Here is an 11651-nt window from a genome sequence, read left to right as displayed (position 1 = left end):
ATGAAGGCCCTCAATGTGACTGCAAAGTTTGGCTAAACTGAAAATGCTTCTGGTGGATTGCTTTTTAAATGGTCAGTCTTGGATTAAGAACTCAGGTCCTGAATGCTTTACTTGACCTATGATGATCAAGATTTATGGTCTTCAACTTGAGCCACAGCTCCACATCTGGTTCTCTCATGGGTTACAGGAGAGAAAAAATCCCATAGCCCGGCATCAGTGAATCACACATTTAATCCTAGATATGAAAGACTCTAACAATTAGGGTAACACTTCAAATCGACCCCAAAGGAGAGTCCATGAGACTAATGGGAATTAAACCACCAGAAAATCAGGAAGTGGTGCTGTGGCTGAGAGTGGGAGAGGATTAGCCATGATCTAAAGAGCTCAGGGACAGTGCTCAGGCCCATAGTCCAACCTTACACCTAGCAAAAACAAAACCAAAGAATAGTCTCAGGGACTTTCCATCCATGGCTGGCTTTGAGATGCATTGCTCAGTTCAGAGCATCCTGAGTATCTAGGATGACAGGCAAGCAGGGTAAAGATTTCTTTCTCTTGTGTTTCAGATGGGCCATCTGCATTGTCACAATTCCCATGTAAGGCATGTGGGAGAACCTTCCGCAAATTCTCTTCCCTGTCAGGGCATCAGAGAGTCCATTGTGAGAAGACATTCTGTGAATGTGGAGACTGCAGGAAAACTTTTCCCTGCTATTCAGGGTTGCAGGAGCAGTGGGGGATCCACTCTGGGAAGCCACCTGTAAAATGCCAGCACAGTACCCTGTGCTCTAACCACTCATCCCAGTTTAGAATGCCTTTGGGAATTCACACAGGAGAGAAACCCTACCAGAGCCAGACTTGCAGCAAATCCTTCAGCCGTAGTTCATCTGTTGAGACACACAAGACAACCCACACAGGAGAGAAACCCCACCAGTGCAAACACTGCCACAAGTCATTTAGATGGGTCTCCAGGCTTAAAAAACATGGGAGGACACACACGGGAGAGAGGCTCCACCCATGTGATGTGTGTGACAAAGCCTTTCAACATCGGTCACATCTTAGAAACCACCAGCTGCTCCACTCAGGAGAGAAAACCCATACATGCAACATATGCCACAAATCCTTTACTCAGCGTTGGACTCTGATCACCCACCAGCGAATCCACTCAGGAGAGAAACCCCACAGATGCAATACCTGTGGTAAGTCCTTTACCCATCGCGGGAATCTGATCACCCACCAGAAAACCCACTCAGGAGAGAAACCCCACAAATGCAATGTGTGTGACAAATCCTTCACTCAGCGAGGGACTTTGATCACCCACCAGCGAATCCACTCAGGAGAGAAACCCCACAGATGCAATGTGTGTGACAAATCCTTCACTCGCCGAGGGACTCTGATCACCCACCAGCGAATCCACTCAGGAGAGAAACCCCACAGATGCAATACCTGTGGTAAGTTCTTTACTAATCGCGGGAGTCTGATCACCCACCAGAGAATCCACTCAGGGGAGAAACCCCACAGATGCAATGTGTGTGACAAATCCTTCACTCGCCGAGGGACTCTGATCACCCACCAGCGAATCCACTCAGGAGAGAAACCCCACAGATGCAATACCTGTGGTAAGTTCTTTACTCATCGCGGGAGTCTGATCACCCACCAGAGAATCCACTCAGGGGAGAAACCCCACAGATGCAATGTGTGTGGCAAATCCTTCACTCAGTCGGGGTCTCTGATTACCCATCAGCGAATTCACTCTGGAGAGAAACCCCACAGATGCAATATGTGTGCCAAATCCTTCACACAGCGTTCAACTCTGATCACCCACCAGCGAATGCACTCAGGAGAGAAACCCCACAGATGCAATGTGTGCAACAAATACTTCACTAAGCGGGCGCATCTGATCAGCCACCAGCAAATTCACTCTGGAGAGAAACCCCACAGATGCAATGTGTGTGACAAATCCTTCACTCAGCGGGGGTCTCTGATCACCCACCAGCGAATCCACTCAGGAGAGAAACCCCACAGATGCAATGTGTGTGAAAAATCTTTCACACAGCTGTGGACTCTGATCAAACACCAGCGAATCCACTCAGGAGAGAAACCCCACAAATGCAATGTGTGTGACAAATCCTTCACTCAGCGCTGCAATCTGATCACCCACCAGCGAATTCACTCTGGAGAGAAACCCCACAGATGCAATGTGTGTGAAAAATCGTTCACTCAGCGCTACCATCTGATCACCCACCTGCGAATGCATTCAGGAGAAAAACCCACAGATGCAATGTGTGTGACAAATCCTTTACTCAGCGCTGCAATCTGATCACCCACCAGAGAATCCACTCAGGAGGGAAACCACACAGATGCAATGTGTGTGGCAAATGCTTCATTGTTCCCTACACTCTGATCACACATCAGCGAATCCACACTGGGGAGAAACCGCACGAGTGCACACACTGTGCAAGAGCTTCAGGTCACCGTCCAACCTAGACAACACAGGGGGACACACATGGGAAAGAAACCCTAAACATGTCAGCAGTGCCACACATCCTTCAGAGACAGCAGCAACCTCAAGATTCGCCAGAGAAACCTCCCTAGGGAGAGACCCTACAAATGTCCTGTGTGTACCAAATCCTTTACACAGTGCTCCATCCTCACGAGACAAGAGAATCTTCATAGCACAGGGGAACCTTGAGTTTTCAGGGAACAGGGGACGAGCACACGAGAAGAAACATGGAGAAACTACACCTGCAAAAAATCAAACCTCTACAAATCCTGACAATTCAAAGAATTCCCCCACTGAATCTCGGGCTTTAGAACCCATCACAGCATCTAGGAAGGAGAGGACCCGGGCAAGAGGTGAAAGTTGACATCACTTGACCACTGCACCAGTTCTCACCATCTCAAGAGGCCATACACTTAGCTCAACTATGGGGCCACTTGTCCTGCCAGACAGAACACTGAGTGGAAACTCCAGTAGGAACAAGAGTGGTAAAGCTCAGACTTGTAGGTGGCATGGCTCTAGTGGTAGAGAGCTTGCCTGGCCAGCCTGAGTCTTTAGTTCAGAGCCAACCCTCCATCCATTCAGGACTTGCCGGGCTCTGGTGTCTCACCCTTGCAACCCTAGCTGTTGAGGAAGCTGAGATGTGAGGATCATCTTGCAGGGCAAAAAAATCCATGAGACTCTTATCTCCACTTGATCACCAAAAATGCTGCTGAAGTGGAGCGATGGCTCCAGTGGTAGAACTCCAGGCTTGAGCTAAGATGCTCAGGGACAGTGCCCAGGCCCTGACATGGAGAAATGAAGCCAGAGAGCCATGTTTCACTGAGGAGAAAACCTAGTGTGGCCCCTGAAGTATGGATGCATAGTCACAGTAGGAAGAGTTTCAGTGTTCTGTGATATGTGCAGTGGAATAATTAATAAACCTTATCAGTCATCAGTAAAAAGTGGAAAACTCCTCTTTCAAAAAATGAAAGTGCCTCTGTAATCTGCAGTTCCTAACATAAAGGAGAGGTACTGAATTCTATGGTGAAGGTTGTATGGAGGTTTAAAGAAAAGCTGAATTAGGTGTAATTGATAGGAACTTTCTGAGAAGACTTGGCCAGGCTCTAGAGTGTGTTGAATCTGTGTGGAATGAGGGAACATGTTGGGCTGTATGGATGGTTGTTTTGTTGTATTGAACTTTACTGTGTACTTCCCGATATTAGGGAATGTCTTTGAATGTTTGAACTCTGAATGTCAATAAATGCATTAGGAACCTGGCACTAACGTGTTACTTCTTATTTCAAACCCACCATGCTAGGGAGCAAAGAGGAACGCAGGGCTCAGCCCTAGTGTGCCCCCCCACACAAGCGGGGTTCCCATAAAGCAGACCCCTTGTCTCAGGGTTGTGGGCTGGAAGAGGAGGGAGGGAGGCAGGCAGCGGTTCTGAACCCCTTCAGAATGAGCTTCCTGGAGCAAGCACCCTGCCTCCACTGCAGAGACATGGCAGGAGACCACAGCCTGCAGGCCTGGGTTCTGGGTCCCAGCAGAGCTGCCCTGACTCTGGAGACTCCCCATCAATCAGGAAAATCCCAGTCCTGCCCCGGGCTGCAGTGAGGAGCCGGCTGGACAGCAGAGCCCCTATGGGCCTCACATGCCAGTCCCAGGTCCGCTGGACATGACATCTTGCAAACTCCGAAGGATTGGATTTTAGTGTCAAGCCTGGGCTCAGACCCCAGCCCTGCTGAGGAGGAAGCTCCGCCTCCTGAGGGAAGATTGACATCTGGTCCTCCAGAGGCTGCTTGCCATCACCTTGAAGCAGCTGTGGCATGGGGTCCTCCTGGTGCCAGGCAAGCTCTCCACCATTACGCCAGCTCCTGCCCCAGAGGTGGAATGTGTGGTGAGAGGGCAGCCTCTGTGGTTAGCAGGGTCGGGGTGCGGAGTGGCTCCAGCTCACTACTATTTCCCAGGGTGTTTAGGAAAGGCAGGGCAGGTCCTGGCCAGGGCTGATGGCAGCTGTGGCTGGGGTCCAGGTGAATGACAGTAGCTCATTTTCCATGACAAGGGGCACTGGCCAAGGGCTCCTGTGTGGGGAGCAGCCTGGGCTCTGCAATAGCTGCAGGTTGTGTTTGGGGATGAGAAGACAGGATTTGACCCACATTTTCTTCTTCCTTCTCCTCCCTTCCTTCCCCATCTCTGTTTTTTTATTCTTTCTTCCATCCCTGCTTTTTACAGTCTGTTCTATGGACTAAAACTGGATACCTTCCGAATACACCAGAAGCCAACTTCAAGGGTCACTGTTGTATATTCTCATCCACACAAAATGGTGCTCTGTGTGTGTTTTTGTGTATTTGTGTGTGTGAGCTGATGTTTGTGTGTGAGGTTTGAACTCAAGAGTTGGATGCCTTCTGTGTTGGGAGCCAGAGTGGAATCAAACTGTACTTTGATTTGCATCAGATAATTGCTTGATTGTCTTATTGTTTTTTGGCCTTCTCCTGTTCAATTGATCTGAGATTTACCATATGAATGTAACCCCCAACAGTTCCCTGATTAACCATCTGGATGTAACACCTGGCAGTGCCCTGGTCTCAAGAAGGGATATAAGCTTTGAGTTGAGAATAAACGAGGCTGCAATTTTTTTTGCCTGGGCTGCAGACCTCCCGGACCCGATGTGTTTGTCTCTCTTCTATTTCTTCCAGTCCCTGCAACTGGCGCCCGAACAGGGACCCTGAAAATCTGGGACGACGGTGGAGGACCCCACTGTGGTGAGTAACACATCGTAGGACTATTAAGAGAGGATCTTAAGAGAGTGTATAGTCAGGAGTAAAAAATTATGGGTCAAACTCATAGCCATAGGTCATATGTACTGATTTTAACAGTCCTACTTGAAGCCCTCGGAACGTGGGTGGAAAAAGGGGTGCTTCAGAGCTTCCTACAGTTTGTCAAGGAGGCATGCCCGAGGTTTTTAGAGGAGGAATTCCAAAAAACCTGGCAGCAGATAGGAAAAAGAATTCAAGAATATTATAATGTATATGGCCCCGAAAAGACCCCAGTAGAGGCTATTGATGTATGGAATCTAGTAAGTGAATGCATAGATCCTCGACATGAGAATGCTGAACTTAATCTTGAATTAAGGGAAATGTATGAGTTAAAGGACCCTTCTGAAAACCCTGAGGCTGAGCCATATGCCGCAGCCCAAGAGAGACTAAGTGAGATCTTGAAAAGGGAACAACAACCAGTAGATATTGAGTATCAGAATTCAGGTTTGAATATCAAGGAGGAAAGTTATGATGAGTCAATGGAGGGCCGGATGGCTACGGTGGAGAAGAAGTTAGAAGAAATGCTACATGTTCTATCGAAAATGGGGATGGAGCAGAGAGCCCCCCCAGAAGTAGGAAAGAAAGATGACCCTCAGGCCACTATGGTGTCTGATTCTAAACCTTACCCCTCCCACCCACCGCCTCCGGCTGCAGCCTTACGGCCTCAATCCCTTTTTCAACCTTTAGGCAAGCCTAAAGGCCCTAGCAACAAGTCCCTTTTAACAGGCACTACAACCAGGCACAGTGCATCGCAATTAAACCTGACTCAGGCTGCTAGAGAGAGGGAAGATATTTCAGGGCCTCGATGCTTCCCTAGTTTAGTTGATCATGATGAACAAGTATATCATCAACCTGTTCCTGTTAAACTGTTACAGGATTTAAAGAGTGCCTGCTCCCAATATGGGCCAACTGCCCCTTTTACTCAAGTAATATTGGAGGCCGTGTGTGCTGGTATTGCACGCCCAAATGACTGGAAGCGGCTTGCCAGGGCATGCCTTAGTGCAGGAGAGTACTTATTATGGGAGACAGAGTTCACTGCACAGTGTCGGGCTAAAATTGAAACAAATAGGTCTAAGAACCTGCCTTACACTTTTGATCAGTTGTTAGGAGAGGGAACCTATAAAAATACCGAAGATCAATTGGGTTATGCAAAGGAAGCCTATTTACAAATAAATGCTGCGGCGAAAGAGGCTTGGAAAAGGTTACGTAATTCCAATCGTACAAAAAATCTAGTAGAAGTTAAACAGGGACGTCAAATAGTTAAAACTTGCTCTAACTGTGTGCCCTTCTCACCAGCTCCTCATTTAGGTATAAATCCACGAGGACTGCTTTCTAATCACGTTTGGCAGATGGATGTCACACATGTTCCATCATTTGGCCGATTAAAATATGTTCATGTTACTGTAGATACTTATTCTAATTTTATCCTGGCCAACCCCCTTGCTGGGGAAGCTACTAAATATTGTATTTCTCACTGCATTCGATGTTTTGCTGTGATGGGGATTCCCTCGCAAATAAAAACAGATAATGGCCCTGGCTATGCAGGCCGAGCATTTCAATCCTTCTGCCATTCCTATAATATCACTCATATTACAGGCATTCCTTACAATCCTCAAGGTCAAGGCATCGTGGAGAGAGCTAATGGATTATTAAAACATCAAATTGCTAAAATACAGAAAAGAGTCATATCCCGCTACCCCTGTGAATATACTTAATCATGCTTTATTTGTTTTAAATTTTTGGAATTTGGATTCAAATAATTTATCTGCTGCTCAGCGATTCTGGGAAAAAAGAGAGCAGCGTGCTTTTGCCTTAGTAAAGTGGAAGATCCCCTAACTGGTGCTTGGCATGGACCCGATCCTGTTCTAACCTGGGGTCGAGGGCATGTATGTGTTTTTTCACAAGGAGAAAATGACGCCCGCTGGCTGCCTGAACGCTGCGTTCGGATCGTGGAGAGTGTCAGCGGCCATCCAAGCAGCGACTCACTGGGCCTACACCCCCAACCCTCCAGTGGTGCATCCTGCGACGTGGGAAGGACCTGAGTTATTTGTGCATGTCAATTGGGACTGCTACTGATCCACTTGTTCCACACATTCATATGAGCTGTGTTTCTCCTCCTTTTACTATTATGCAGGGACCTTTTGACATATTCATTGACTCTACACAATTTAATATGTGACAATTGTTCTTTTACAAATTGTATACTATTGAGATAAAGGATTGTTCTTTTTATTTTGTCTTTACCATCCCTCTTCTTAATAACCTTTTTTTGTAAAAGATGCCCAGGTGAAAAGCAAAGGCCTCCAGAGGTAAGTAGAAGTCAGCCGACCCCCTGTATGTCTGTGTTTTGTTTTATTTTTTTATTTCATTTTATTTTTTTTAAAAAAAGAGTGCTCAACTGGGCTCAAAGTTATCTGATCACAAACAGCAACTGCTGCCTGTTTTCAGTTGTTTCAGCAGCAGCTGAGAAGGCAGGCCTTAGAAGTAGTCTGAATTAAAAATGCTGAAGAGAAAACCATCCAATGCCTCAGAGAAGGAGAAGCAACAAAAACCGAAGTCCCTGCCCCCTATTTCAGGAACCCCAATTTGCTGCCGGTAGGCCCCGGCACTTCTGGAAAGTGCTGGAATCCTGAGCTACACCAAAGTCCTCAGTCCAGGTCTAGTTAAATCTCCTCCCTTGAAACTCCTCTCTTTCATCTGCAAATCAAGGTGGATTCTTCTTAGAAGAGTGGCCAGCAATGTTGGTCTCAGGACAACCAGGGTGGTTCAGGGCTGGGCCGCCATTGCCTCACATCTGCTCTTCTCTCCCCAGGCCCAGGGAGTTCAGCACATTCTCCTCCCAGGAGCACAGGACTGGCTCTGTTCTGCCTGACCCTTGCAGGACAACGCAGTGCATTCTTCTTTTTATTTTATTTGATTATTGGGGTGATGTCCAGAGGGGTTGCAGTTACATTCATCAGGTAGTGGGTAGGTTACTTCTTGAGCATTGTTACCCTGCCATGTTTTCTCCCCCTTCCCCTCCACCATCCCCTCCCAATCAGCTTGTTTTTCCCTTCCTTCCTTCCCATTCTCAAATACACAAAGAAACATATATACAATATACCAGAGTCCAGAGTCAGATACAGTACCAGCATGACATAAACCTTAGGGGAAAGAAGAAGAAAGAAATAGCTTCACACCAGCCTGGTGTGCTGACTCACCCCAATAATCCCAGCTACTCAGGAGGCTGAGATCTGAGGTTCAAGGTTCAAAGCCAGCCCAGCACTACAGACCATGAGGTTCTTATCTCCAATAACCACTAGAAAAGTGGCACTGGGGCTGTGGCTCAAGGGTCCGGTGGTCAGCCTGTGCTCAGGGACAATGCCCAGGCCAGGGATAGGGCAGTAGCCTTGGGCTGAAGACTTCAGTGACAGTGCTCAGGCCCACAGTCCAAGCCCCACAACCAACCTAAACAAAAAGAAATAGCTCGACACAGTACACTAAGAACAACAGTCACAAAGGTAAAGCTCTTCTTTCCCTCTCCTGGAGTTCATGTCGCTTAGCCTCATCCCATGTGGACCTGTGTACATAGCATTGGAGCTATTATGTTCCTCTCCGAGGAGAGGCCCAAACCTATACTAATTGGTACACAGGAGAAAAATTAATTTAGGCCTCACAAGTGCAGGCCTCGCGCCCACAAGCCCGAGGTTGAATTCCTCAGTCCACACAGGAATAAAGGCTGACAGTCGGCTGTGGCTCAAGGGAGAGAGCCCGGGTCTTCAGCAGAAAGGATCCATGGCCGAGATCAAGCTGCAGGCCTGGAGGACATTCAGTTACCCATTCTAGACGAGGGTGTGTGCGCTGGGACCACCCCTCCCCCTGGAGCCAAAGTCCCCAGGTGATCATAACCGGGCATCTTGGGAAATTCAAATCCCACCCAACCCGCGCCCTCCCTGGGGCCCCGCCCAAGAGCTGCCCCTGGGCTCCGCCCTCGCCCCGCCCCACGTCCAGGCCCATCTCCTCCCCATCGCCCTGCCCACAGCCAGGCCAAGCCCCGCCCCACGTCCAGGCCCATCTCCTCCCCATCGCCCCGCCCACCGCCAGGCCAAGCCCCGCCCCTCGTCCAGGCCCATCTCCTCCCCATCGCCCTGCCCACAGCCAGGCCAAGCCCCGCCCCTCGTCCAGGCCCATCTCCTCCCCATCGCCCCGCCCACCGCCAGGCCAAGCCCCGCCCCACGTCCAGGCCCATCTCCTCCCCATCGCCCAGCCCACCGCCGCGTCCCCTGGGCTCCGCCCCCGCCCCGCCCACCGCCCCTCCCGCCCCCGTCCGCCCACGCGCCCGCCTTTTTCCCAGCTGCTCCCAGCTCCTCCCACACCGGGAGCGGACCACGGGGAGCGCGGGTCGCCGTGCACGGTGAGTCTCCCTCGTGTCCGCGTCGCACGGAGTCTGCGCCTCGGGTCCGCCCAGGATGGCCGAGGCTCGGGGCCCGCGGCCCGCGGTCCTCCGCCTGGAGCGCCGGGCGCCCGGCCAGTCCTCCCTGACGTCCGCCGGGCGGGCCGGGGCCGGGATCCCCACCCGCGAGCGGAGCCCAGGCTGGGAAGGCGCGGCCGGCGGGCCCGGCTCCTCCCCGCTCCGGCCCACGGCCCAGGCCCCGCCGAGGTCCCCCGCTCCCCCTGCGGCCCCGAACGCCGACCCCGTGGGTCCGGGAACCCCGCGCCCTCCCGGCCTCCCTGGGCGCCGCCTGCGGGGCCTGCCCGCCGGTCTCCTCGGCCCCCACCCCTTCCCTCCCCCGGCTGCTCCACTGGGCGGGGGCGCGGGAGGGCTCCACCAGGCCGCCGCTCCGGGTCCTCGCCGCCCGCCCTCGGCCGCGGGGCTGCTCCGCGCTGGGTCCCCCGGGTCCTTTCCTAACACCGGTCCTAGGGCTGAGCGCACGGCCTGAGCGCCGCTGCGGTCCTGGCCGCTTCGCTCCAGGCTCGGCTGTCGACCCTGGAGTCGCAGCTCCGTGTCTGGCTTGGCTGGTGGACAACTACAGGAACCTGGACTCCCTGGGTGAGGACGACCTCCCAGCACAAGACTTTGCCTTGTTTTCCCCTGAATGTCTGGAGAGCCCCAGGTTCCATGAGTAGACGCAGAGCTCCACCAGTTCAGAGACGGCAGCATGCTAACGTGGTTCCTGGACTTTAATAATGACTGTCCTGTGTCCTGCCTGCTGTGCAGTGCATCTCCACGTCCCACAGCTTGACTGTGCAGGACTGCATGTCGACAATGGCAGGCTTCTCTCATTTTCTTTTTTCCAAGATATTTTTTTATCACAGAATTTATTAATCTTGATTTTTACATCATATTTCAAATGACATATTTAACAAACAAGTATTCAAGAAGGGAATCTCTATATACAATCCTTGGCACTTACATTTTAGAACAAAATTAAAATTAGGCAGAGGGTTTATGTGTTATAGATACATATTAATCTATGTAATAAAACTTTATGTCTATATAGTCATAGATTTTTATAACTATGTAGTTGTGTTTATATTTCCAGTACTATGTCCAAAGCATTGGGTCCACAGATACCCAGGCCTTCCTCTTGAACTGTGTGGATGTTTTAAGGATTCCATGCGCCTTTTGTTCCTTTCATCTTGACCTGTCTCACTGAACATGATTTGCTTTAGATTCATCCACTTCCCTGTGAATGCCATTACTTTATCTTGTCTATTGGCTATGGAGAATTCCACCACATTTTTTTGTATCCATTCATCTGCAGTAGGGCATCTGGATTGTTTCCATCATCTGGCTATTGTGAATAGTGCAGAGATGAACATGGCTGAGCAGGTGTCCTTATCATATCCTTGGTTATGATGTTCAGGATAGAAGCCCAGGAGTGGTATGGAGGGATTTTAAGGAAGGTCTGTTTTCAGTTCTTTAAGAAACCTCTGATCCCAGGACTGTTGCCTAGTGGTACAGTGCTTACCTAGCATGCAGGAAGACCCGGGTTCAGTTTCAGGACTAGTGGGAAACCAACCAACAAAAAAAGGAACCACCACACTGCTTTCCAGAGAGGCTGAACTTGCTTACAATTCCACCAGCAGTGCAGTGGGGTTCTTTTTTCTCCAAAACCCTGCCAACATCTGTCATTGTATGACAAAATCTTGGCCACTCTTTTTGGGGAAAGTTGGTATCTTAGGGTTGTTTTTATTTGCATTTCCGCAGATGATGAGCATGTTTCTCGTTTTCTTTAGTTCCTTATTTCCCTTGACCTTTTTCCCCCTCCCAGCCTTCTTTCCTTTCTCTTGAGCTTGTCACAGTCTAGGCAGGTCCTCTCATCACTGAGCTACATCTCAAGTACCACGAAGACCTTCCCTCCTTCCATCCATATATC

At 50.0% G+C, this 11651-nt stretch overlaps 1 protein-coding gene across 1 annotated transcript; it reads left to right on the top strand.

The window, feature by feature from the left end:
* On the top strand, positions 1 to 10398 carry LOC150043433 (uncharacterized). Its single transcript, XM_090321956.1, has 5 exons — positions 1 to 15; positions 1235 to 1905; positions 9626 to 9685; positions 9740 to 10032; positions 10193 to 10398. Exons 1-5 carry the CDS (start codon positions 1 to 3, stop codon positions 10396 to 10398), a joined length of 1245 nt encoding a protein of 414 aa, XP_090178082.1.
* The last annotated feature ends 1253 nt before the right edge of the window (positions 10399 to 11651 follow it).

Source organism: Megascapheus bottae, chromosome 31 (genome assembly GCF_031878675.1).
Source record: "Megascapheus bottae isolate mThoBot1 chromosome 31, mThoBot2.hap1, whole genome shotgun sequence".
NCBI lineage: Eukaryota > Metazoa > Chordata > Mammalia > Rodentia > Geomyidae > Megascapheus > Megascapheus bottae.
This window is presented reverse-complemented; position numbering and strand designations above follow the sequence as displayed.